The 23,381-nt window shown below is 34.4% G+C and overlaps 8 protein-coding genes and 1 non-coding gene across 9 annotated transcripts; 3 read left to right on the top strand and 6 right to left on the bottom strand.

Annotated features, from left to right (window-relative positions):
• Positions 1-128: 128 nt before the first annotated feature.
• PHYBLDRAFT_184752 (hypothetical protein) lies at positions 129-2,370 on the bottom strand (the record flags this gene model as incomplete). The annotated part of the gene is made up of 5 exons (XM_018438984.1): positions 129-381; positions 1,351-1,797; positions 1,857-2,060; positions 2,124-2,177; positions 2,223-2,370. The coding sequence occupies 5 exons, from the start codon at positions 2,368-2,370 to the stop codon at positions 332-334; spliced, it is 903 nt and encodes a 300-aa protein (XP_018297374.1). The 3' UTR covers positions 129-331.
• A 205-nt stretch (positions 2,371-2,575) lies between these two features.
• PHYBLDRAFT_139365 (hypothetical protein) lies at positions 2,576-6,166 on the bottom strand (the record flags this gene model as incomplete). The annotated part of the gene is made up of 9 exons (XM_018430205.1): positions 2,576-2,731; positions 2,812-3,790; positions 3,908-4,226; positions 4,280-4,517; positions 4,981-5,260; positions 5,350-5,476; positions 5,599-5,811; positions 5,877-5,945; positions 6,019-6,166. 9 exons carry the CDS (start codon positions 6,164-6,166, stop codon positions 2,576-2,578), a joined length of 2,529 nt encoding a protein of 842 aa, XP_018297373.1.
• Positions 6,167-7,593: 1,427 nt separating this feature from the next.
• Positions 7,594-7,665, top strand: PHYBLDRAFT_t50. The gene has a single exon. It is a non-coding gene; the product is annotated as a tRNA-Gln (tRNA).
• Positions 7,666-10,370: 2,705 nt separating this feature from the next.
• Positions 10,371-11,480, bottom strand: PHYBLDRAFT_58381 (hypothetical protein; the record flags this gene model as incomplete). The annotated part of the gene is made up of 2 exons (XM_018440308.1): positions 10,371-11,011; positions 11,108-11,480. The coding sequence occupies 2 exons, from the start codon at positions 11,478-11,480 to the stop codon at positions 10,371-10,373; spliced, it is 1,014 nt and encodes a 337-aa protein (XP_018297372.1).
• A 249-nt stretch (positions 11,481-11,729) lies between these two features.
• Positions 11,730-14,626, bottom strand: PHYBLDRAFT_58380 (hypothetical protein; the record flags this gene model as incomplete). The annotated part of the gene is made up of 5 exons (XM_018440307.1): positions 11,730-11,773; positions 12,063-12,243; positions 12,265-12,564; positions 12,590-13,023; positions 13,087-14,626. 5 exons carry the CDS (start codon positions 14,624-14,626, stop codon positions 11,730-11,732), a joined length of 2,499 nt encoding a protein of 832 aa, XP_018297371.1.
• A 2,257-nt stretch (positions 14,627-16,883) lies between these two features.
• PHYBLDRAFT_58379 (hypothetical protein) lies at positions 16,884-17,528 on the top strand (the record flags this gene model as incomplete). Its single annotated transcript, XM_018440306.1, has 2 exons — positions 16,884-17,317; positions 17,438-17,528. 2 exons carry the CDS (start codon positions 16,884-16,886, stop codon positions 17,526-17,528), a joined length of 525 nt encoding a protein of 174 aa, XP_018297370.1.
• Positions 17,529-18,054: 526 nt separating this feature from the next.
• On the top strand, positions 18,055-19,338 carry PHYBLDRAFT_58378 (hypothetical protein; the record flags this gene model as incomplete). Its single annotated transcript, XM_018440305.1, has 3 exons — positions 18,055-18,179; positions 18,240-18,315; positions 18,361-19,338. 3 exons carry the CDS (start codon positions 18,055-18,057, stop codon positions 19,336-19,338), a joined length of 1,179 nt encoding a protein of 392 aa, XP_018297369.1.
• Positions 19,339-19,562: 224 nt separating this feature from the next.
• PHYBLDRAFT_58377 (hypothetical protein) lies at positions 19,563-20,083 on the bottom strand (the record flags this gene model as incomplete). Its single annotated transcript, XM_018440304.1, has 2 exons — positions 19,563-19,689; positions 19,794-20,083. 2 exons carry the CDS (start codon positions 20,081-20,083, stop codon positions 19,563-19,565), a joined length of 417 nt encoding a protein of 138 aa, XP_018297368.1.
• A 274-nt stretch (positions 20,084-20,357) lies between these two features.
• PHYBLDRAFT_162402 (hypothetical protein) lies at positions 20,358-22,374 on the bottom strand (the record flags this gene model as incomplete). The annotated part of the gene is made up of 5 exons (XM_018434611.1): positions 20,358-20,529; position 20,852; positions 21,075-21,148; positions 21,597-21,614; positions 22,142-22,374. 5 exons carry the CDS (start codon positions 22,372-22,374, stop codon positions 20,358-20,360), a joined length of 498 nt encoding a protein of 165 aa, XP_018297367.1.
• Between the last annotated feature and the right edge of the window lie 1,007 nt (positions 22,375-23,381).

The following is a 23,381-nucleotide window of genomic DNA, read 5'->3' as shown; positions in this document are numbered from 1 at the left end:
CAGCTATCTTTTGCATGGTGGTGAAATCTCTGTCTCCAAGAACACCATTGTTGTAAATGAGTATTGACTACTGCTGTAATTGAGAATAAGTCTGAAGGAAATAATATAAGGCCTCAGCTATTCCAGTCAAAGGTGTCTACCGATTACTTTATTATTTAACACACAGATTTAGCATGCTTGATAGTGATTATATTTCATATGATGATATCACCATAATATGGGATACATCAGTGGATTATTATAAGCATAATTATAACTCATAAACACATTTACTTTCGATGTTAATACTTCATTGGGACTACACACATTTATATAATTAATCATACATTAATTATCCCAAGATCACGTTGCTCTGATTAAGGCTCAGATAGGATCGATTACCTGACCCCAGTCATATAATTTTCCCAATCCAAAATAATATAAATAGCAGTAGTAGTTCAGTGTAGGAACCTGGTCAAACTTTGATACAAAATCTTTCTCAATAAACAAAACCTACACAAGTTCTCACGAATCTTCGTTCCTAATTTCAAATCTTCAATTCTTCCTCTTAAAAACTTCTTCAACTTCAACCACCACAACAACCATGTTTAATCCACTGATCTATTATTCTTTTTGCTGTCCCCAAGAACAGGTTGTGCATGGGATCAATAATCGTTTCACGTACTAGATCAAAGTATCCAAGGCGGTACAACTGCAACCATCAAACACCATTTTTGATTTCCAGATGCTGCCTTTCTGAGATGGTAACTGCATTCTTCCACTTCTCAGCATGCAGCCTATTCTTCTCACAGTTACGACAACATCACTCAAACTCTTTAAATCCACAGAAATCAACCTTGTTTGTGCTGTCAAGGCAAGTGAAATGACAGTTGCACTTAAAGCATGCGCAAGTGCTATTATGCACAGTAAATTTGCTGGTCTTTCTGGCAGCTGGGATGTTGCAGGCAACCATCATCAATGCAGCACGAATCACTTCGCCAGCAGGAAACTCAAATGTTGGGATTCTTACCCCACAATACAGCTGTATCAACTCATCTACCATTGGCTCAAGATAGTTATTTATCTCATTAGTTTTAGGCTCCTTGGGACCAGGCATAAGTTCTACAAGGATTACATTCTCAGCTTTAAACCGATCACTGCGAGGCAAGTTGTTAATAGCCAAGTAGATTGCACCACAGGAGTATGTAACTTTATCCAACGGCTGAAACCAGTCGATATTGAGCATCAGCATCAGCAAACAAGGCTGCTCAACAAATGAAGCACCATTACTATCCTTGAGTTCTTTCCAAACCGCACCATCATATACATTGCACATTGTGTCTACTAATTTTGGCTCTGTATTCCATTGACGTATCTTTTCTTCGAAGCCTGGACAATTAAAAAGAATCTTGAACGCATTTTTGATGGACTGGTAATGGAAACTACGCTTGGGAACCAAAGCACCAGACGAAGATTTCTTTGTTAATTCACAGTTACAAGCTGCACGAGCACCTGTCTTTACAAAGACGCAGTGAGGAGGAACAGATTGATTTTCTTTGTAAATTGCATGGCAATCCTCGCAGGCCACAAATCGTCTTATACTCTTGGAGAGCTTACGGAATCCCCTCATATGCTGAAGACCAGGCAGATTTGCGGAAAGCTGGAAGTCCTGCTCGTAAATTTTCAAGAGCTTGTTGATGAACTCAATCAAGACAACTGTGCCCTTGTTGATCACGTAGCAGGATGCAAATAGCACAGTGAATGTTACGATGAATCTGTGTACAAGATTCTCAGACATACTGCTGTTTGAAAACATATCTATTTAAAAATATAAAAAAATATTAATTTTTTTGACTTTTTTTTAGATTTTTTTTGACTTTTATATGAACATTCAGTGTCAACTTCTTTAATATCAATATCAACAGTATCTTTGGCATTCTCATTGCTCTCATACTCAAAGTCCATGTCATTGAAATCAACATGGACCTCATAGTCAACTGACATAGGGGAGATATCCAAAACAGGTAAGTCAGACTGACGTGCAAGAACTTCTACAGATGCAGATTCTTGGACTACAATAGCTACAAATATGGAATATAATAAGAAAGTTGTTTTTTTTTGATACCCAAATAAAAATGTCTTACACTCCACATCAACGTTCATTATATGTCTCTGCGCCCCTGTGTTTAATATAAAAGCTATTAGTATATAAAAATGCAAATTTTATATTATAAATGACATACCAAGTTCACTTCTGATAGCATCTTTTAAAGCTGCTTTCTTGCCATGACGCTGGGCAGTTCTCTTTGACACTAAGGTGTATCCATTATAATTTTTAATGCACTTGGTACAATAGCACTCTTCAAAGTTTTGTTCGATAGTAGAAGACATGACGTTTGTGTTTTTTTAATAATGAAATAAAAGGGAAACAGGTGTTACATTTATCTATTCACGAAGACTTTATAGTAATAAATAAAATAACTTTTGTTGCTTGTTATATCCGAGCCAATAGAATATAGTAAAAGCAGATTTTTTTATTTGAACACAAAAAGCGGTGCTGAGATGAAATATATTCTACATATACACTATCACTGAATTATTTTGGCACTAGTGTATTCAGAGGTGGTTTTCCAGTATACCCCTTCTCCCACAACTCTAGGCCTTGTTCAACTAACGGCTGGTGATGACTAAACTGGTAGGCGGGAAACCATTTGATGAATGTGAACGTTGACACTCTTTTGACTCCACCAATCTTGATGGTATAAGTAAATAAATACTCTATTTGACCAGGGAATTCAGATACATTGTCATTTGTTCTCCCAAGAAACAAACCCTCACAAAAGACCCATGCTTCTTCTTTTCACCACTGCAGTACTCTTGCCCCAGCAACAAAATCTTTTTCACCTTTTGAATCCGATTGTTCACAAATACATTCTCATCAATTGGGATTCTCCCTACCACACAGAAGGAAACACTTGTACTCTGGTAAGCCTTGACATAGAATTCAAATAACCACTGATAGTCATCATTCTTCATCATAGTCAAAGGCTGCAGCTTGATTGGCAAAGTGGTTGGGGGCAAGGCCTCACTTCTGGTGACATTGTACCATGGATTTGTGGCAGCTTGCAGAAATATTGGGAAGTTGAATGCCAGTACAGGTGGATGACCATTCTCCAGGCAAGGGAGGGGCGAGAGAGCAGATACCAACGTAACTTGGGCAATGCTCTCAAGAAACTGTATCATTGGTGGCAAAAGGTTGGTGGAATATGCATGTAGGAAAGTGCTGATAAATGCCTTTTCCAGGAATACTCTCATAAATGTAACATCAAGACCATTTTGGCGGTTCGTCTTTATGTTCTTCAACTTGCCGTTGTATCTCTCAAAGCTATACAACCAGAATGCATACACTGGACCAAAGTCAAGCATCGACTCATGCAAGTGCATATGCAAATGCATATTTGGCGTGATGCTACTCTTTCCATAAAGAATCTCGCATTCTTTTCCAAATTCTCCAAGGAGCTTGTATGCACTGTCAATTTCTGAATATGTGACTGATGGACCGGTCAACTTTTGGCATGTCTTGACAAAGAGAGTCCAGTTTTTGAAGTCTTTTTCAGGCAAAGCGTCTTTGAGTAATACCAGCAAATATATGAGACACCACGATTGCCACTTGTCTGCCTTCATGTATGGGAAGCCCGATTCGATTTTTGCAGACAAAATGGTATATCCAGGAGGAACAATAATACCATCAGCAAGGCATTGCATGCGGACAAGAACAGCAGCAGGGAGATAGCCAAGGTCTTTCCAAACACTAATCATATGCTTTGCTGTCCCAAGAAACAAATTGTGCATGGGATCAACAATTGTGCACCAAATGGGATCAAAGTAATGCAAAAGATGCAACTAGGAAAACCGCGTGCTATTTTACTTCTCCAAATCTGCTCTTTCTGCATTTGATTCTGCATAAGCCCACATATTGGCATATATGGCGTTCATCTCCTTTGTTCTTGGCACCCAGCTTTCATTATCAAACCCAGAGTAATCGATCTTACTTGATCCGGCAATCACAGAGAAGTGACGCTCGCATTTATGACAGTCATTAGTGCTTGGATACTCTGTAAATCCAGCAGTTTTTCTTGCAGCAGGTATGTCGCAAGCAACGCACATAAGAGCAGCGCAGACAATAGTACCATTGGGGAATGTGGCAGTCTTTACAGTTATACCGCCATACAACTCTACCAGCTTGTCTACCAGAGGTTCCAGAAAGTTGTTCATCTGGTCGATCTTGCTTCATTTGGACCAGGCATGACACCAACAAGGATAATGTTCTTCGGCTTCATTCTTTCTTCCCTGGGCAGGTTGTTCATTGACAGATACAAGGCCCTACTTGCATGTGTACGGCCTTCAAATGGTTGAAACCAATCCACATTCAATGTCAGCATCAAGGAATGATCATGATTGTTGTGGTGGTTGAAGTTGAAGAAGTTTTTAAGAGGAAGAATTGAAGATTTGAGATTAGGAACAAAGATTTGTGAGAACTTGTGTAGGTTTTGTTTATTGAGAAAAGATTTTGTATCAAAGTTTGATCAGGTTCCTACACTGAACTACTACTGCTATTTATATTATTTTGGATCGGGAAAATTATATGACTAGGGTCAGGTAATCGATCCTATCTGAGCCTTAATCAGAGCAACGTGATCTTGGGATAATTAATGTATGATTAATTATATAAATGTGTGTAGTCCCAATGAAGTATTAACATCGAAAGTAAATGTGTTTATGAGTTATAATTATGCTTATAATAATCCACTGATGTATCCCATATTATGGTGATATCATCATATGAAATATAATCACTATCAAGCATGCTAAATCTGTGTGTTAAATAATAAAGTAATCGGTAGACACCTTTGACTGGAATAGCTGAGGCCTTATATTATTTCCTTCAGACTTATTCTCAATTACAGCAGTAGTTAATACTCATTTACAACAATGATTAACAAAAGGCTCATTGTCTTTGTCAAGGAGCCCACTCCACATTGCACCATCGTATATGTCCAACAAGGTACTGTTAATTGTCTCCCTTGATCTCCATTGAACGATTTGACACTCAAACCCAGGTTTGGCAAAATGCTGTGCAATGGAATTCTTGAGGGAGTTATACGGGAAAACCATGAGAGAGATAGGCTGATCAACTTCTGGGTCAAAGAAAAGAGGATTTCCGCAGTATGCTGGTGGTGTAGTTGTGTATTTTTGAATGTGAAATTTGGTTGGTGATTGCCTGATAAGTAAATTGCAAAACACTTATTGCAGACGGTGTATTTGACGATGCTTTTTGTCATAAAATTGAATCCAGTCATAGTCTTTAACACAGCAACAGTGAGCGGGAGATCAGTATCCTTCTCAAAGGCAACAAGAAGATGGCGGAAGAATTTCAGCATAGCAGTTCCACCTGCTTGGACCAAGTAAAACGCCTGAAAGATAATGCCAAATAGAGCTATGAATTGGCTTATTTGAGACATTTCATAAATTTTTAAAGAAGCAACTACAAAGGCAAGTATTTCTGTTAATTATTTGTAACACAATTTATGTATATTTCTTTTTTAAATGTATGCATACTGGAAGCAACCATGTCTTCCAAATTTTCAACACTGGCAACCTCAACTTTGCTCTCATCTTCAGACTCATCACTTGAATTAGGATTGTCATTATCAGAAACCAATGATGTTGCCTCAACATCAGACTCTTTGAATTGAAAAATCTTGTCTTCTCTCAAAAAAGATACACTCTGTACAGTAGTTTTGGCTGATATAATAGAATAATCGTCTTCATCTATAGTAAAAACAGACTATTAGCTATCTAAATTATGATTTATTAAAAATACATTTTATATTCACAGTCAATTGATGTATCAGATACATCTCCTATCTCAACGTCTATCTTTTCTTTGACAACTTCTGTATTAACTGATAATTAACAAAAAAAATTATCAGATTACAATTTATTCAGTAATGCACATACTACTTAAATATGATTTACCTCGATTTTTTAGGCTAATGTCTAATAACTTATCAGCATTGTTATGACGCTTAAAGATCTGTGCATTTTGCAAAATTCTACCAATTGCATTTTTGGTACATGATGAACATGTACACATAACAGTGTAGATTTTAGTTGTAGAATTCATAGCAATAAGAATAATATTAATAATAATAAAATAATAAAGAAGTGTATACTATATTTTGTTTTTATCTTTTATATGTCTTTTATTTTTGTCATTAATAATGAGTTGATATATCTTATTCACTATGTTATTGACTGCATTGAGATTACCGTCCCTATTAGTAAGAATTACAAATAGATTTTAATACAGCAATCTTTTCTTAAAAAAAGTGTGTCTGATTATTAATGGGGCTTCAATTTAATAATCACTGATATAATGGTGTAGTTTTTCTCTTTCGTATTTTTTTAACATGACATCAATTCTTGCTCATTTTGGCAAGTGGCCTTTTTTGAATTTTCTTTTTCTTGTATTTTTTTATGACATCAATTCTTGCTCTTTTTTTCAATTTTTTTTGATATACTTTCTTATTAAAAATAAGTCATATATCATACATTATTATATTCTAATAAAAATTGGCATTTTTTATGATGCAATAAAAATATTATTAAATCTAAATTAGGTGCATCTGTAACAACAAGTTTTTCTTTCCAGAAAAATAATTAAATATTACATTTAACATTTAATTTTTTATTTTTATTTTTTATTTTTATTTTTTATTTTTCTGCCAAGTCAATCAAAACATATATTTTTTAAGACAATTGTGTGATTTATTGTCTAATTAATAAATATTTGTGTTTGTATCTGTGTTTATTTAATATAATCAGAAAAAATTGCGAATTCACATCTCAAGAAAAAAATATATTAAAAAATGATGGTGTTTGAAATATTCTTCTAAATTTTGTCAAAATTCAAAAAATAAAATTTGACCAAATCCACTCTCTTTTTGCAGTGAAAATAGTATAGACCACAAAGAGAAGAAAACAAGAAAAAGATACTGAAACTGAATGAATTCTTTATTGAGTTGAGTTTGCTTCTCTTTTTATAGTCAACAAGATTTTAAATTGATAATAGAAGTTCAGAAAAATAAAGATAGTAAAAATAGAATGATGAGTAATTAATATGGCAAGGATAAAATATATAAGTAAAAATATAATAAAAATATAATAATAAAGGTACTGATGTTATGCGAAGATGTCGGCAAGATGAATTATGTGCATTGTAGAAGAGAAATGTTACTAGCATAGGGGACCATGATTTCAAATGAGTACAATGTAGACAAATATATTAACAAGGGAAAAGGAAAAAGTATTATGTGTAGAAGGAACAAAGAACAGAAATGAGATTTTTCCTGTGCACAGAAAAATTCTCCTCTTACCACCAAGGGCACAGCACCACATCAACAAACCGTTGACGTCAGCCTCTCATAACTGGGACGACACGCCATGACAACCCACTGGACAACCCACTGAGCAGACTGACCTTCTGGTACCGGACACTACGACATGGCCAAATGCCGTATATACTTACAACACATGTGATAGAATGTATCTGGTTTCGTGATGTAATGGTTAGCATCTGAGATTCTGATTCTCATTATCCGAGTTCAAATCTCGGCGAGACCTTTTTAATTTTGTGTCTTCCATGTGTTGGACATTATTTTAATGGATCTGTTGTCAGGTCTCAATCTGGTATTTCTTTTCTGGCACTTGTAACTAAGTCGCAGAATCAATACCACTGGGGATCGTTAAGTTTTTAAGAATAGTTTTTAGATAAGAATAAAGACGCCTTTTTATTAAATGTATTTCTTGACTATTTATACAAAATGATAATTGATTTCTGGCTAAAAGAATAGCTACGATAATATGTCTTAGATGCTTATTGTCCAGTAATATCTTCTACAAGTATATTCACCGTCTTAAACATCTAAAACATATGTGAAAGACCAATCGGCAAAGTCAAGATCTTTTATCCTAAAAAGTCAACCATTACTGGTTGCTTGTAAATCCCAATTATGGTTACTGATGTCAGCTCTGACACTGTCATGCTTAATTTTGGTGATACAAGTTCTAGTGGCTTGTTCTTACAAAAGAAGTAGGAATTAGAATGATTATTCATCAGTTTGTAATTTTAAAAATTTGTAATTAATTTATAATAACTTATAATATTACTAGATACTAGAGACCTTCATGCATTTTGGAAAAGTGCAAATTATTGCTTTATAAGGGAAACTTTTAAAATTTTCTAAATCTAAAAATAAAACAAGCATAACATGACAAACAAAAATTAGAAAAGTTCCTCTCACTCTTCAATATTTGAAAAATTTGAGGTGAACTTTTCCAATTTTTTTGGTCAATAATTTTCTATATTTGTCTTCTACTAAGCTGTCTTTCCAAATCACTTTAAAAAAAAAGAAAAATATTTGATTTCTTTCCTTGTAATTTTAGTGATAATTATATTACTACCACAGATATTAGAAACTAAATATGGTAATAAGTTATACTCAAGCATTGTGATTGGTCTAGAAAAATTTCTTCTGTATAATATTGTGATTTAAAAAAAATAACATCCAAATAGAGAAGAAAATAAAGTTCAAGGGAAACGAAATATTTATTAAGAAAATCTGGGAGTTGTTTGGAGTAACCATGAAATGACTTTGCAAAAATTTGAAAAAAAGACAGAGATTTTTATGAAAAAAAATATGATCTGGAATAAATTCCAAACCACTAAAAAAAAACATAAAATTTTTTATTAACTATATTAAATTATACTAAGAAATACTACTTTTAAACTATCACTACAACAAATATGGGCGGTTTTTTCAATCTGTGACTTCATTTATGATCTATAATAATCAAGAAATCACCAAAAATCTAAGTTGAAACTGTTGTGGGGAGAAAATAAAGCAAAATATAATATAGACAAAAGAATTCATGAGAACTTGTGTAGGTTGTTTATTTCAAAAGAAAAGTAAAGAATGATAAAATTCGATTGTCTTTCTACACGGAACTATCTACTGATATTTATATGTTTTTCTAATTTGTAATTCAGTGTGTGCTTAAGTAATCTTTATCACAATGAGTCATCTTTCAGGAGTATTGTTCTTCTGGAAAGATCCGGAAAGACCAATTGATATGATACTTCTCCAGTCAGATCAGTCCAAGAGTTTTAGTAAAGAAGAACATTTATGCTATTAGTAATATTTTAGTATTCCGACCCAGATACTCAGGTAATGTTTCATAATATTAGATAGTTGTAGTTGTAGTCTCTCAATTAAGTATTTGTATAATAAAAGAAATATGTAGATGAAATATAATGATGCCATATATATAATGTATATGTATTTGTATATTCCATGTCATGGTAATAATAATAAATAATCAATTATGTGTATAATGATCTGTGTATTAGATAATATCATAAAGGGAGATCCGTTTGACTGGAATAGCTGAGGATATTATTTTATCCTTCAGTCTTACTCTCAGATTCAGCAGTAATCAATACTCATTCACAACAGAAACAAGAAAATCTCTGTTTTTTGAAATGGTTGATAAAAAGTAAATTGACCATCTAAAATTAGATCCCAGTAGAGAGAGACATTCATTTTAACTACAGATATTACATTTACGGAAAATATAAATTGCAATTGAGTACTATTAAAAGTCAGAAGTAGAAAAAGAAAAAAATATCTAAACTTTTCTTACTTGAATAAAATCTGTTAAGACAATTCAAAGACACGCTAAAAAATTAGCATAGAGAACTTTATGTTATTATTATAAAATTACTATATTGATATTTTATATCAAAGAGTAGCCAATACATTTGTACAAAATATATATGACACTAATGATGACTTGAAGATTTTTTTTTCATTCTTTCTTTTTTTCATAACAAACTCTGATATTAGATTTTTTATTATTATTAATAATGTAGATGATGATGATGTAAATCATTTGCTTTAAGATATGCAAGATATACTTCTTGCTTTTCAGAGAGGCTATAAAGTACTTCAAAAGAAACAAGTAATCTTATAACTGGAGATTATCAAAATACTTAACAACATAAATAGACAAGCATGTTAGAAGAAAACCTTATGCTAAGATATAAGAAACATGCAAATAAATAAAAACATATAGTGCAAGTTTTGATAAGTATCAATTTTTCCAATCATTTCAATATTCAAAATCGAAAACTCCACAATTTTTAGTATTAAAACACCAATCAATTAATAAAAAAAAGGATAGAGAGAAGTTTTTTTATTATAATAATTATTTAATAGAGAGATAAAAATAAAATATAGTAATATTCATTTTTTTAGAGATTTAAAATTTTAGTCATTTTTTAGAACTTTTCTATGTGAAGCACAAACTCTGGCAGAGTATTGTTTTACTTTTTCATATGCATCATCACCAGTGCAGTTTTGACTGTAGGCTTCAATGAAGCACCAGGACTTGTTGTAAAAGCGGCAAACCTTTGCAAGTTCACCAGCTCTGTCCAGATAAGAGTCAGCATTAACCTTTAGTGATTTAAAGGTATAGTCGGACTCCTTTCTGGCCAAATCCTTGGCAGCTCCCCAGTACCTCTCTATCCAGTTGCACTTGCAGTGAAACTTCAGATACATCTCAAAGATGTGATCATTTGCCTCCACAACCTCACAGATGACGGTCTTTTGTTCATTGAAATCAGGTTGGGCAGCAAGAAAGTGGTGGGCGCAGCATCTAGAATCCGGCTCTTCATCTTTGCAACAATCAGCAAGCCACTTGCTACCAGGCTTGTATGAATTTGTATCCAACCAAAGAAAACACTCCTCCAAAATACTTCTGATTCCTTTTACATATTTTACAGGAATATCCACAGATCTTTTCTTCTTCGTTATGGTTTCCATTTTCGTGTAATACATAGCCTGAGGACAAGGCTCACCATCCAAAAGAAATGTTGTGTTCTTAAAATCGAACTCTTTGTCTTCTTTGACTGGCTTGTTGTTCAAGGTAAACCTTTTGGCAAGTAAGGCATTATTTGCAAATGCTCAGTGATTGCTGCTTTGGTTGAATATGAATACAGCTTAACTGTCTGGGTGCAGCAACTCAAAGAGGGTAATTGCATCTTTTATAAGCTGCTTGATCATATTATCACTCGTCCAGTATCCATCTCTTCCTTTACCGGCAAAAAACAGCTTTTGGGAACTCCACTTCTGTCTTTGCGTTGTACCATGACAAGCACATTGAAACTCACTGACCATTATACTTTGCCCTTGATCTTTTTTGGGCAAAGGGTTTTTTTTGTCATCTAGCCAGTTTTTCTCTCTTCTGTCATATGCATAAAAGGTTGATTTGTCATGTGTAACCAAGACAAGTTTCTTTTCACCATGCAAGACTTTTGGCTCTTCAACAACTTCCATGTTATCTCCTGAATATTCTTCCATTCTTCTTTTATATGTCATTATTTGCTGTGATCATTCTTCTCTATACTTGACAACGTCTTCTCTTTTGTGACTGTTGTGGTGATTGAAATTGAAGAAGTTTTTAAGAGGAAGAATTGAAGATTTGAGATTAGAAATGAAGATTAGTGAGAACTTGTGAAGGTTTTGTTTATTGAGAAAGGATTTTATATCAAAGTTTGACCAGATTCCTACACTGAACTACTACTGCTATCTATATTATTTTAGATTGGGAAAATTATATGAATGGGGTCAGGTAATCGATCCTATCTGAGCCTTAATCAGAGCAACGTGATCTTGGGATAATTAATGTATGATTAATTATATAAATGTATGTAATCCCAATGAAGTATTAATATCAGAAGTAAATGTGTTTATGAGTTATAATTATGCTTATAATAATCAACTGATGTATCCCATATTATGGTGCTATCATTATATGAAATATAATCACTATCATGCATGCTAAACCTGTGTGTTAAATAATAAAGTAATTGGTAGACACCTTTGACTGGAATAGCTGAGACCTTATATTATTTCCTTTAGACTTATTCTCAATTACAGCAGTAGCCAATACTCATTTACAACAAACAGAGCTTGAAACAAGTCTTATACGAGGGCAAGAGATTGGATCATCTTTAAAAACAAACACGCCAAAACTGTTGTTTTGGATGGCATCATCTTCAATATCTCCAGTATCGTTGTTGTCCTTAATGAACCTCTCTATTCCAGTCCCAGACTTCTCTCGGTTGCCAGAACTATTAATCTACGACCCACCATCAATTACATGTTGCAATGCTACCTGCTTTGCAAACTTTAGGCAAACATCCCTGGAAGTGTTTTGGCAATTCATATGAAACAGATGTTTGCAAATGTGTTTATTGAACTGTTCGCCCTTTTCTGTTTCATAATTGAGGGCTGGGCCAAAACGAATTATATCTTCCTTGAGATGTGTCAAGTAATGAACTTTTGGCTTGATGCAATATGCCTTGTGGAGCTCGTTCTTGGTTCCTTTATTGCAGTCAAACAATGCTCTGATCAAGTGCTTCACTGCATTATCTACTCTGATAATATAGTTAATCAAAGTCTGATGTCACCTGACAAACGAATACCAGAGAACACAATTGGCCAAGTTCAACAAAGCATGGTATTACAAGGTCTAGCTCATGATTTCCAGAGAATTCTGTAATTAGAATTACTGGAAGTATTTGAAGCAGAACCTTGAAATCTCTACCGAGGAATGAACCACTATGTCTCAAGTTTTGGATAAACTTTCTTGATAGACCAGTTGATTGCATGTAATCTGTCAAGAATTCTGAAAGTCTTGCTATTGTGACTGTGTCATTCTTAAGCACGACCTTAACCAAGGCAATCACCATATACTTTGCAACACCAAGAAGTATCGTGTGGAGGATTTCCACTGGTGTATTCTTTTCTGGATCAAACGACTGCAATTCTAATAAGCGGCCAGTCAAATGATCTCTAAAGCTTATCTTGTTTGCAGGCATGTTCATTCTAATTTTCAGAGCATTTGGGATCTCAGTGTCTCTGCCAGGTGACGAGTTTGCAAGAACATAGTGCTCTCAAGTTCGTCTCTCATGGCACTCACAGAAGTAGGACAAGTCCTTCACAAAGTCTTTTGCACGTCTAAGTTTGATGTAGCATCTTCTGCAAGGAAATGTGGTGACCAGCCCAAGCAATCCGCAAAGTTCTGAATGACATGGTGTGTCAGCCTCAATCCAAAGGATGGGAGCAACAACCAGAACATACTCATTGTCTTCAGCGGAGAACATTTTTACACCTTTCTCAAGTTTCTTAAAGTCATCAACAATTGCTGGCAGAAGAGACATACCATTTGCACCATCTTTCTTAGGGATTGTAGAAAGAAACTGGATGTTTGCTATCGAATTTTGATCCTTAAAAGGCAAGGCAGCACATCTCATTAACCAGCTTTCAAACGGATTGTACTGCTTTGAATGATTGCTGGAAGTGCCGTCTGTAAAAAAGATGATTGAAACAACCCTAACTTTGTAAAATACTGCATCGCGATCTACATTACCAGGCAAAACAGAAAGAGGCATATGATTCTTCATTGGATGAACTCCAAAAAGAAGAAAGTCATGAGCAGGACTCAATCTGGTAAGGCTACTTGAGATACTGTAGTAGTGATCTCTTTCAACAGGAGTGGTGTCAACATGAGAGATCTGCTCTACTCTAAGATTGGTAACAGCAACCTCAATGCCATAGCATACAATCGAAATCGCTCTGACCAGATACCCTCTTGCAAAAATGTTTTTATTTGCCATGTGGAACGATTCAACCAAAAAGCGGATGCTGCAATTGTTTGTCTTCAAGTAAATGATGTTTCCAAACCAGACATCTATACCATTTACAGTGTGCATAGGCTGCTGAAAGAGATGGTGGGTTCTCCACTTTTCATCTTGTTCCAAACAGATCGATTGGTTTGGGGTACGATTGGGCATGGACAAGATCAACTTGCATTTCTTTGGGTTTGCCATAAGAAATCTCAAGTGGTCGGATGGAAGGTTAATGTGGACAAATGCATTCCCGTTTGATCCAGGTACTGGTATTCTTTGTGAAGGAAAGACAGACATCTTGGACTTCTTTCTTGCCTGATAATTTAAAAGAGCATCCAAACGAGGTAACCTAAATGTTTTTCTTATGGGAGTTTCTTGCTGGATCTTAATGATCAAGTTCATTGCAAGCAGTATCTTCTTCAACATTTGCTGGGAGATCATATCATTATTCCCATCGATAAAAGCAAAAAGGATCATGGTTTGAAGATCACAAAAAGGATAACAGCTTGTATGGTCATTTACAGCGCCAATTGTCTCAAAGACTTCTTCCAGGATCTCAGAGTCATTATCAGTCATTGATACCTCATCAGCAGCAGCAGCAGAAGAAAACATGTCAGAGAATGCATTGAAAACTGGATTACTGTTCATTTCAATATCAAAGAAATTATTGAAAATATCGTTTTCCTCGTCTACAATGTTGTCTTCTTCATCCCCAATACTGGAGGAGTCATCTTCGTCACTCAAGTAATCAAATGCATTAGCATCTGGAATAGTGTTCTTGACTATCAATTCGGCTTGCTCAGGTTCGTCGAGTACAGTATTGATTGCCATTTGATTACTTATATGGTGAACCTTCGAATGCCTTTTCAGTAACCAAGGCTTTTTGAACTCTTTTTCGCATTCAGAGTAGGTAAAAACACCTGAATTGATGCTAAAGTTAAGTTTGCCTTGCCTTTTAGGGGGCGAGTCTTAACGATTTTATATGTTTCTTGTCTTGTATTCTTTTGTATAATAGTAAATTGATTGTAAAAACAAAGGGGGGAAAATGACTTTGCGAAAATAATTGAATTTATAAAATGTGCAAAGATCGATATTTAATGTCAGCAGACCAATTAGAATTTTTTTACTTCTTTTCTTTTAAGAAAATATTGCATGTTTTTGTCTTCCTTTTCATTTTATTTTTCCACAAAATCTTTATTATTTGCATGAGCTTCCATTTGTAAGATATTCCAGTATGCTTATAGTATTTATAGAAGTAGAATTTTGCTTAAAGACCATAAGCTTAAAGGTATTTATGCTATCAAAGTTTTTTATGTCATTGTGTTTATTAATCATATAATTCTAGTTTATAAATTAGTTTTTCATCATCTTGGTAAATCAATAAAGAGGTAATAACTACATGTTCCTCTTACAAAGCAACAGAAGACTAACTATTTACTCCTCACTTGCAGAGATTTGGCTGACTTTTATTGCAAATGCCTTAATAGAGTCAAAGATAAAATTCTGTTAAATATATATAACTAAGTTTAATTACTAATTATTAGTTCTTCTGCTTTAGCTTTTCTCGAAATTCAAATCTTTATGCTCTTTGGGTTTATTGGCATTTCTGGCACCGGGTCTCTTGGATTAGCTAGACATAGTAGTTTGCAGCAAACTGATTGCATAATTTATAGGCATAAGTACAAACAACTATACTACTAGTGTTTCTAGTGATATGGATATACTGGTGTGCTACTGTCTGTGAATGTTATGGTCCAGTCTAGCTTTTTTGTTAGCCTAATTTTTTTCGAAAATAAAAAATAAATTTTTTACAACCCAAAATTATTTGAAACAAATTAAAAATTTGAATCATTTTTGAAATTGTGCAGTACATTTTTTAATCGAAATCTATTGGCCGAGAGTAGTTCCCCCATCCCCCCACTTTTCAGTCCCCCAAAAAAATGAATTTCCTGTTATGGGCAAAATTTGCCCCATATACAAGAATCCTTTTAAGGAACAAGATTACACAAAAAATCTGCTGTGGTGTTCTTTACTTTCAACATCAGATGCAGTCTACTAAAGACTTTATTTCAATTCTCTCAATTCTTTCAATAATATAACCACCTTTATGCATTATCTTATATCTGTAGAATTTATAAAATGTAACTTTTACAGGACAGTTTAGTAGTAACCTTTGCTTTTTCCATTTTGGAAAAAACGACTGCTTTCTAGATTTATACTTCTATATTTGGATTGAAAAGCCAATCTACTCGGGATAATAGATAGCTTGTTAATAGAGTCAAACTTCTTCCTGCCAAAATTAGCAGTTGTTTATTTTTGCCGCTGAAATTATTTCATCGACTTAGGACTAGGCTATGATTGTGGCAATTATTTGTCCACTTTTTTCATAAATTATTTGGATATTATTAGAAATTTATAGTGAAAGTATACATTAATTTGTCAGATTAATGTCAGAAGATTTATAAAGAAGTATAAGTGTTCTCTGTTGTTATTGAGCTTTTCCATGCTCTTTTTAAGTGTATTTATAAATTATATTTACAATAAAGAAGCTACTTTTATTAGAGTTGCCTTATGCGTATTTCAATACTATCAATAATATATAAAGTAGATTAAATATTGATTTTATGTCTTTTTGAACTTTATTTTACCTTTAAAAATTACATTATAACCTTTTTAACTAAGTATGATCCTCTTGAAGTACAGTCAAAGCTCGGTATAGTGATATTTGATATAGTGATAATCGCAATATAGTAATAATTTTTTGGACAATTTAGGCCCGTGCCTGCTTATTATCACTATTTTTTGATATAGTGATAGTGATAAAATTTGAATTCACCAGTATCACTATATGAAAGTCTATATTTTCTGGTAGATGATAAAATATTAACTAAAATAGTGACTTCCAATCCTTTTCTTTGTTTTTGAATTGTTTATTTGAAACAGATATTCTATATCCATTAAATTACGCGTTTTATTAAAATACACACTCTCACCAAATATGTCAATCAACAACACTCAATCTAACAAAACCATTTACACTTTGGCAACAATCTTTTAAGCCTTGGAATGCTCTTCTGTTCCAGAAGTGATGACACTTAGATTAGAAAATATTATTAGAGTAAAAACATCTGAGTGGAAAGAATGTTTAACAGAGATTGGGGAAGCTTGTGCAGTCAAGTGGGTCATTCACAACACCAATAAGCAACCCACCAACATTACTGCTGAAGAAGCCAAAGCAACTGGTATTAAGTTGTGTTTTTCTCAGGAGTATTTCTGTCATCGTTGGGGAACCTATGAATCTAAGGTAGCTTTGCATGTGGTTCAAAAGCAAACAAAGAAAAACAAGTGTCCTGCTCTTCTTCGTGTGAAAGGATTCTTTAAGACACCCGAGTTTTATGAATTTGTTGTTACAAAAGATCATGCAGAGCATACTCCTGGTGATATGCGTAGTGACATTTGCACCCTTCCTCTTGCAAAGAAATATCTTCACGAGTTGGCTCAGCAATTAGAACAGTCGTTGTTGTAAATGAGTATTGACTACTGCTGTAATTGAGAATAAGTCTGAAGGAAATAATATAAGGCCTCAGCTATTCCAGTCAAAGGTGTCTACCAATTACTTTATTATTTAACACACATGTTTAGCATGCATGATAGTGATTATATTTCATATGATGATATCACCATAATATGGGATACATCAGTGGATTATTATAAGCATAATTATAACTCATAAACACATTTACTTTCGATGTTAATACTTCATTGGGACTACACACATTTATATAATTAATCATACATTAATTATCCCAAGATCACGTTGCTTTGATTAAGGCTCAGATAGGATCGATTACCTGACCCCAGTCATATAATTTTCCTGATCCAAAATAATATAAATAGCAGGAGTAGTTCAGTGTAGGAACCTGGTCAAACTTTGATACAAAATCCTTTCTCAATAAACAAAACCTACACAAGTTCTCACGAATCTTCGTTCCTAATCTCAAATCTTTAATTCTTCCTCTTAAAAACTTCTTCAACTTCAACCATCACAACAGTCGTCAAAATCTGCTAGTCAAATTAGAATTGATATGTTGAGAGCTGTAGATCGATATGGTAGAAAGTCTGAAAGAAAAGTTAACTACTATTATATCTGGAATTTGATGAACAAAGTAAGCTTTAAAAATAATATATCTTATAGCATTTACTTTAATATATTTCTGTAATAGATCAATAAAAAGCTGTATCATTTTGATTAAGATCAAATGACATCTTTCTTAATCTGGATGAACAACAAACTTTCTGCCTTAAACTTCAACATCTTTAAGGCAAATACTTCATATTCTCCAGATCCATCAGCCTTTGCATATGTTTTTATGTCACCCGTTCAGTAAGAAAAAATGAAAACCGCAACTTCTTTCTGTTTGGATGCTACTCATGCAATCTCTAGCAACGTGAATGAGATTCTTTATACCCTTTTGGTGCGTGATGAAGATATTGGTAGAGGATGGCCTGTTGCCTTTATGGTAATCAATGATTGAGGTGTAAGCCCCATTGTGCAGTGACTGCAGTTCTTGAAGAGATCTTCTTTGCTTGTTGACCCAAAGCAATTTACTATTGATTGTTGTGCAGCAGAAGTTCACGCCATTCAGACAACTTTCCCTGCAACATCCATTCAATTTTGCATCTTTCATGTAACCTATGCATGGAACCGAAAGTTATCTGACAGTGTGAAGATTCCTGGATCCTTACCATCAGAGGCACAAATTTTACATGGTGTGATGATGAAGTCTCTGCAAGAAATCATTTATGAAGAAGACATAGATGAGTTTCATCATAAAATTGTACAGTTTAAAGAAGACTTTGACGACCAAGAAAGCTTCTTGGATTACTTTGAGAGAAACTGGTGCAAAGAAGCAAAGTTTAAGATCTGGAGTAGAGCATACCATGAACGACAATTTTCCTATATGCTCACAAATAACTATATTGAGTCCTGGCACAATCAATTAAAAACAGCTTTCATGAAAAGATCTAGAAACAAGAAACTTGATAAGCTTGTTTTTGTTTTAGTACATGATGTTGAGTATTATCTCACCCAAGAATATGAACGCGTCATGTCAAACAATGGTCCAATGAGTTCTTTTACTAGACAACAAAGAATACATGAGATGGAAGCTGAAGAAGTCGATGATGATGACAGGGAAATGATGATTGTTGCTTCTGGTACTGCAGAAGATGTAAATTGGCAAGTTCGGTTGTTTGTAAATGAAAATACAGCATATGTCGTTCAGGTTGCAGAGCCAAACTTGATTATTTTGTGCATCTGCTTTGATTATCAGCAAAGATATAAACCTTGTAAGCATATGTATTTGCTTAAAATGCATACAAACCGATCTCTCTACTTCTCTCCACCTTCTGTCACAAGTACAAACGTAATACAGCCAGTCTCTACCTCTGAAACAGCTACAATCACACCAACTATCAGTCGTACATCTGCTTTTATACAGCAATGTATTGACATCAATCAAACACTTCAGTATGCAAACTAAGATCTACTGATTATGCAACAGTATATGACTGAAGATGATGGTCAAACTTTGTTTGATGCATATCAACGCTCTCTACAAGTCTTTCAGTCTATAAAAAACAAATATGAAGTTCATTGCAGATCTCATACACAAGAATAAAATTATAACTATCTAGCTTTTTTCTTAAAGAAATGTTTTGTAAATTGAAACAACTTTCAAAACGACTTAGTAAATTATCCCATTTTTTATTTTCTGGTAGTTGTATTTTTTGTCTTATTTTCTGGTAGATAAGCCTCAATTTCGGCTAATACTTTACCATCTACCAGAAAATATAGACGTTCCACTATATCGAGCTCTGAGTTTATTTTTGTACTATAAAAAATAAATGTAGTATATATTTTATTTAGCATTTTAAAGCAAGCCCAGTTTCTTAGACAAAATACTATAAATCCTATTAGAAAACAGTAGTCACTCACAACAGCATTAGAAATATCACTAAATAATTCGCAGAGTAAGAAAAAACACACTCAATATAGTGATAGTGATACAATTTCTGTCCACCATCCATATCACTATATCGAGCTTTGACTGTAGTACTAGTTTTTTTGTAGTATGTTAAGCTACCTAGAGAACCTGACAAGCTGCTCATAGGGACAAATTTCTCATCTTCTTGATCTTTTGTACTTGGAGATGACAGTATATACTGGTGAATGACCAAGTTCTTTCTGTTTCTTCTTGTAGTTCTGTTTGATTTATTTGGTACCATAGTTGGTTAGATATTTATAAATGTATGACAGTAATAAAGATTGTGATTTGCAAAAAAAAGTTGATTTATTATGAGTTTTATACCCAAGACTTGGAATGTTATGTTATTATTTTATTACATGACAAACATAATGACTTTTAGAGAGAATTAATTGATATTTCACCCTGATATTTTAGTATACTTTAGCTAAGAGTCTTATAATTGATTTTATGCAAGGAGTATTGAAAATTAATTATTGTATATGTCTTCATGAATTTGTAGAATAAGGTTCTTGCTATTCGACTAAATTAAGTCGAAGTAGAGAACTTAGGCTTATCAAAAATGGAAGTTGTAGTCGGTATAAGAAAATATATACTCCGATAAGCCTAAGTCGAAATATAAGCTTAATCGACTCTGTTAACAAGCTCTCTAATTTGGCTCGTATGTTGGAGAAGACCAAAAACCTACTACATAAAGTAATTTAATAGCTAAATTTGCAATTATTCACTTTTTTCCATTCTTAAATAATTTGGCCCGTATGCTGGAGAAGACCATTAATAAGAAATACGAGTACCAAACACAGCTTGTTAATTTCAGGAGAGATACTGTTGAGGTTTCAAGACTTTGGTATTGCCTTTTGCTTGTTACTTCATACTACTTTATATTGTTTCATTCTGCAATATAATTATTATATACTTTAATAAAATCAAAGCACATTAGATAATAATAATATAGGAGGTAAACTCTGCCATTTACAATATATATATCTTTCAGTTTAATAAGACTTACACTAGGAAGCAAGTAAAATATAATACAAGCGATCCTTAGAACGGCATTCTAGTAAAAGTGTGGTACATACTACTTCTTCAAGCCATCTTCCACTTTTGGGGCTATTAATTAAATAATTCTTTTTCTTAAAAATAGACCTGTTTTTGGAAGTGTACTACAGATTGTTGTTACATAAAACCTATATAAGTTCCGTAAAATGCTATATTGAGGCCTATTCATTAACTTTTCTTTTGGGACATTAATAAAGTTTTTGATGTAGAAGACCAATGCTGGAGAGCACCATTAAAACATAAAAAGCTGAATAGGAAAAAAAATCAGCTATTTTAGCACTTGCTTTTACTCTTCCAAAGCGAGACGAGAATAAAAAACGAGTGATATCCCTTTTTTGGATGTTTGCGATGCCGGTAATTTTTAGATATCTAAAAATTACTGGGTGGTGGTGAGCACCTAATGACAAAGTAGTTGGTAACAAATCACTTAGTAATAGCTACTTAGCAAATATCGTCTGTTAGTCATTCACCGATTATATCATATATCCCAAAACATATAAATATCTCAAATATTCCAACAAATAAACATTATCTTTATCTTCATATTCGTTCTATTCATATTCTCTTATTGTGGGACTTCTCGAACATTACACATACTTAGAACCTGATCTTAATTGATACCAAAAACTCTTTTCTCTTATTGTGATAAAAACTCGCCATCACTAAGTCTCACTTATTCTCTACGTCTATCACACCTCATATCTTCTCTACACCTACACACAATACTTCATATAGATATATAGAAAAAAAATATAAAGAAATAAGTATAGAAATATAAATGAGTATGAAAAAGATAAGTATAAACAAATATATATATATAAACGAAAAGAAGTATAAAGTTGTATTAAAAAAAGAGAGAGAGAGAAACTATTCTAATTAAACTCAAGCGTAAGAGCTTTGTTGAGCTGGTTTAGGGTGGTCCCTTCCCTCGCCCGCCTTTCCTCCACTTCATACACTACAGCATTGAAGTCACCGCCATTTGACTCTGCTATTTTTTTTTATAGTATGGATGATGGAAGCTCGGCGAGAATAGAATTTTCGCTCTACAAAATATTCACAAGTTAAAATCAATATATTATCTTTGCATTGATCGTTATTTATTACATACCTGTTTCATATCTCCATGCATTCTTATATTTTTTTCTCGAGCTCCTCAATTGGAGGGTATGCGACATTACCGATAGTATACCCAACGGAATACTCGTGCCAAAAGTCATTGACATTTTTTATCCACCTTTACATGTTATACTTTGGTGCTTTCTTGGCCGTTGGCTTGGGTACGGCAGGTCTCGGGCAGTCTTGACCAATAGAGCCATTCTCAGTGGGTACGATGATAGAAGCAGAAGTAGTGTTGTTTCCAAAATTAACACATGCAGATCTAAACTCATTGAACGAGAAGTTAAGCCCATTTAATGAGCTTATGACATTCTGCATGTCTTCCCGATGGCCAGAGTATGCCTCCCCTTGGGTCATTGGTAATTTTGATGCTCCCTGCTACATTGTCTACCCTCTTGAAAATTGCTGGGAGAACATGCTGTAAGTCGGTCAAAGCATCCTTAAGCTTCGTCTCTTGAGGTGAATCTTGGGTCCGGCAAACCTCCAGCAGGCAAGCTTCGAATTCCAGGAATTCAGGATCGCGGAAAACCGAATTGCAAAAGATAGGGTTGGTCGGGCACTCTACCCTGAAGAATACAGCGTCCTGGAGAATGATGGCTATTATCGTCTTTAAAAGTTTCAGGGACGCCTGCCCGCAGACGGTCTTAGGGTACCCTGTAGTGGAGTCGGTCGAGTTTTGCTCATCTTCATAGCCATCCTCAATCAATGGCAGAAATTCTTCTACCAAAGGGAAAATCTTGGCCTGTAAAGATGCAGGAGGGAAGACAGAGGCACGGGGCAACCAGAACTGCTTTCCAACGCCAGGAAGCCCATTTATAATCCTAATGGATTGTATTGGGAGGCTGGTCAAGTAGTTGCTCTCCATGCTCTGAGCATTCCAGCGGCCATGTCTACGCAGTTGGTCTTCAGAGGCACCGGAAATCTCTGCGTGTCTGGCTCCACTGCCACGGCCTGTGTGGGCCTTCTTGACGCTGTTGGTACCACACGCTTTGAAGGCCTTGCAGATCGAGTTGTGCTGGGTCTTGTAGTCAACTTCATCCTTGAGAGTGCTCTTGTTGCTCTTCAACACCTTCAAGTCGAACCAGTCCTTGTTTTCCTTAAAACTTGGGAAAGGCTCGTTCGACACATGCCACTGAAAAAAGAAATAGAACGCCAAGGCTCCGAAAGCACACTGCTTGTGATCTTTGTGGCGGATGGTAGCAGCATACTCCAAATTTCCAGTATGGTTGGTCTTTCCCTCGCGCATAAGAAGGACTAATGCTGGGCAGTCTGAATAGTCTTCGACTTGGAAGTCCAGCATAAAGAGATCCGGGAGCTCAATTCTTCTTGTACTTTCTCCACGCAACAACATGGTGTGCTGCATC

Source organism: Phycomyces blakesleeanus (assembly GCF_001638985.1).
Source record: "Phycomyces blakesleeanus NRRL 1555(-) unplaced genomic scaffold PHYBLscaffold_2, whole genome shotgun sequence".
NCBI classification, from domain to species: Eukaryota; Fungi; Mucoromycota; class Mucoromycetes; order Mucorales; family Phycomycetaceae; genus Phycomyces; species Phycomyces blakesleeanus.
Note: the sequence above shows the minus strand (reverse complement) of the source record. Positions and strands in the feature narration are given on the sequence as shown.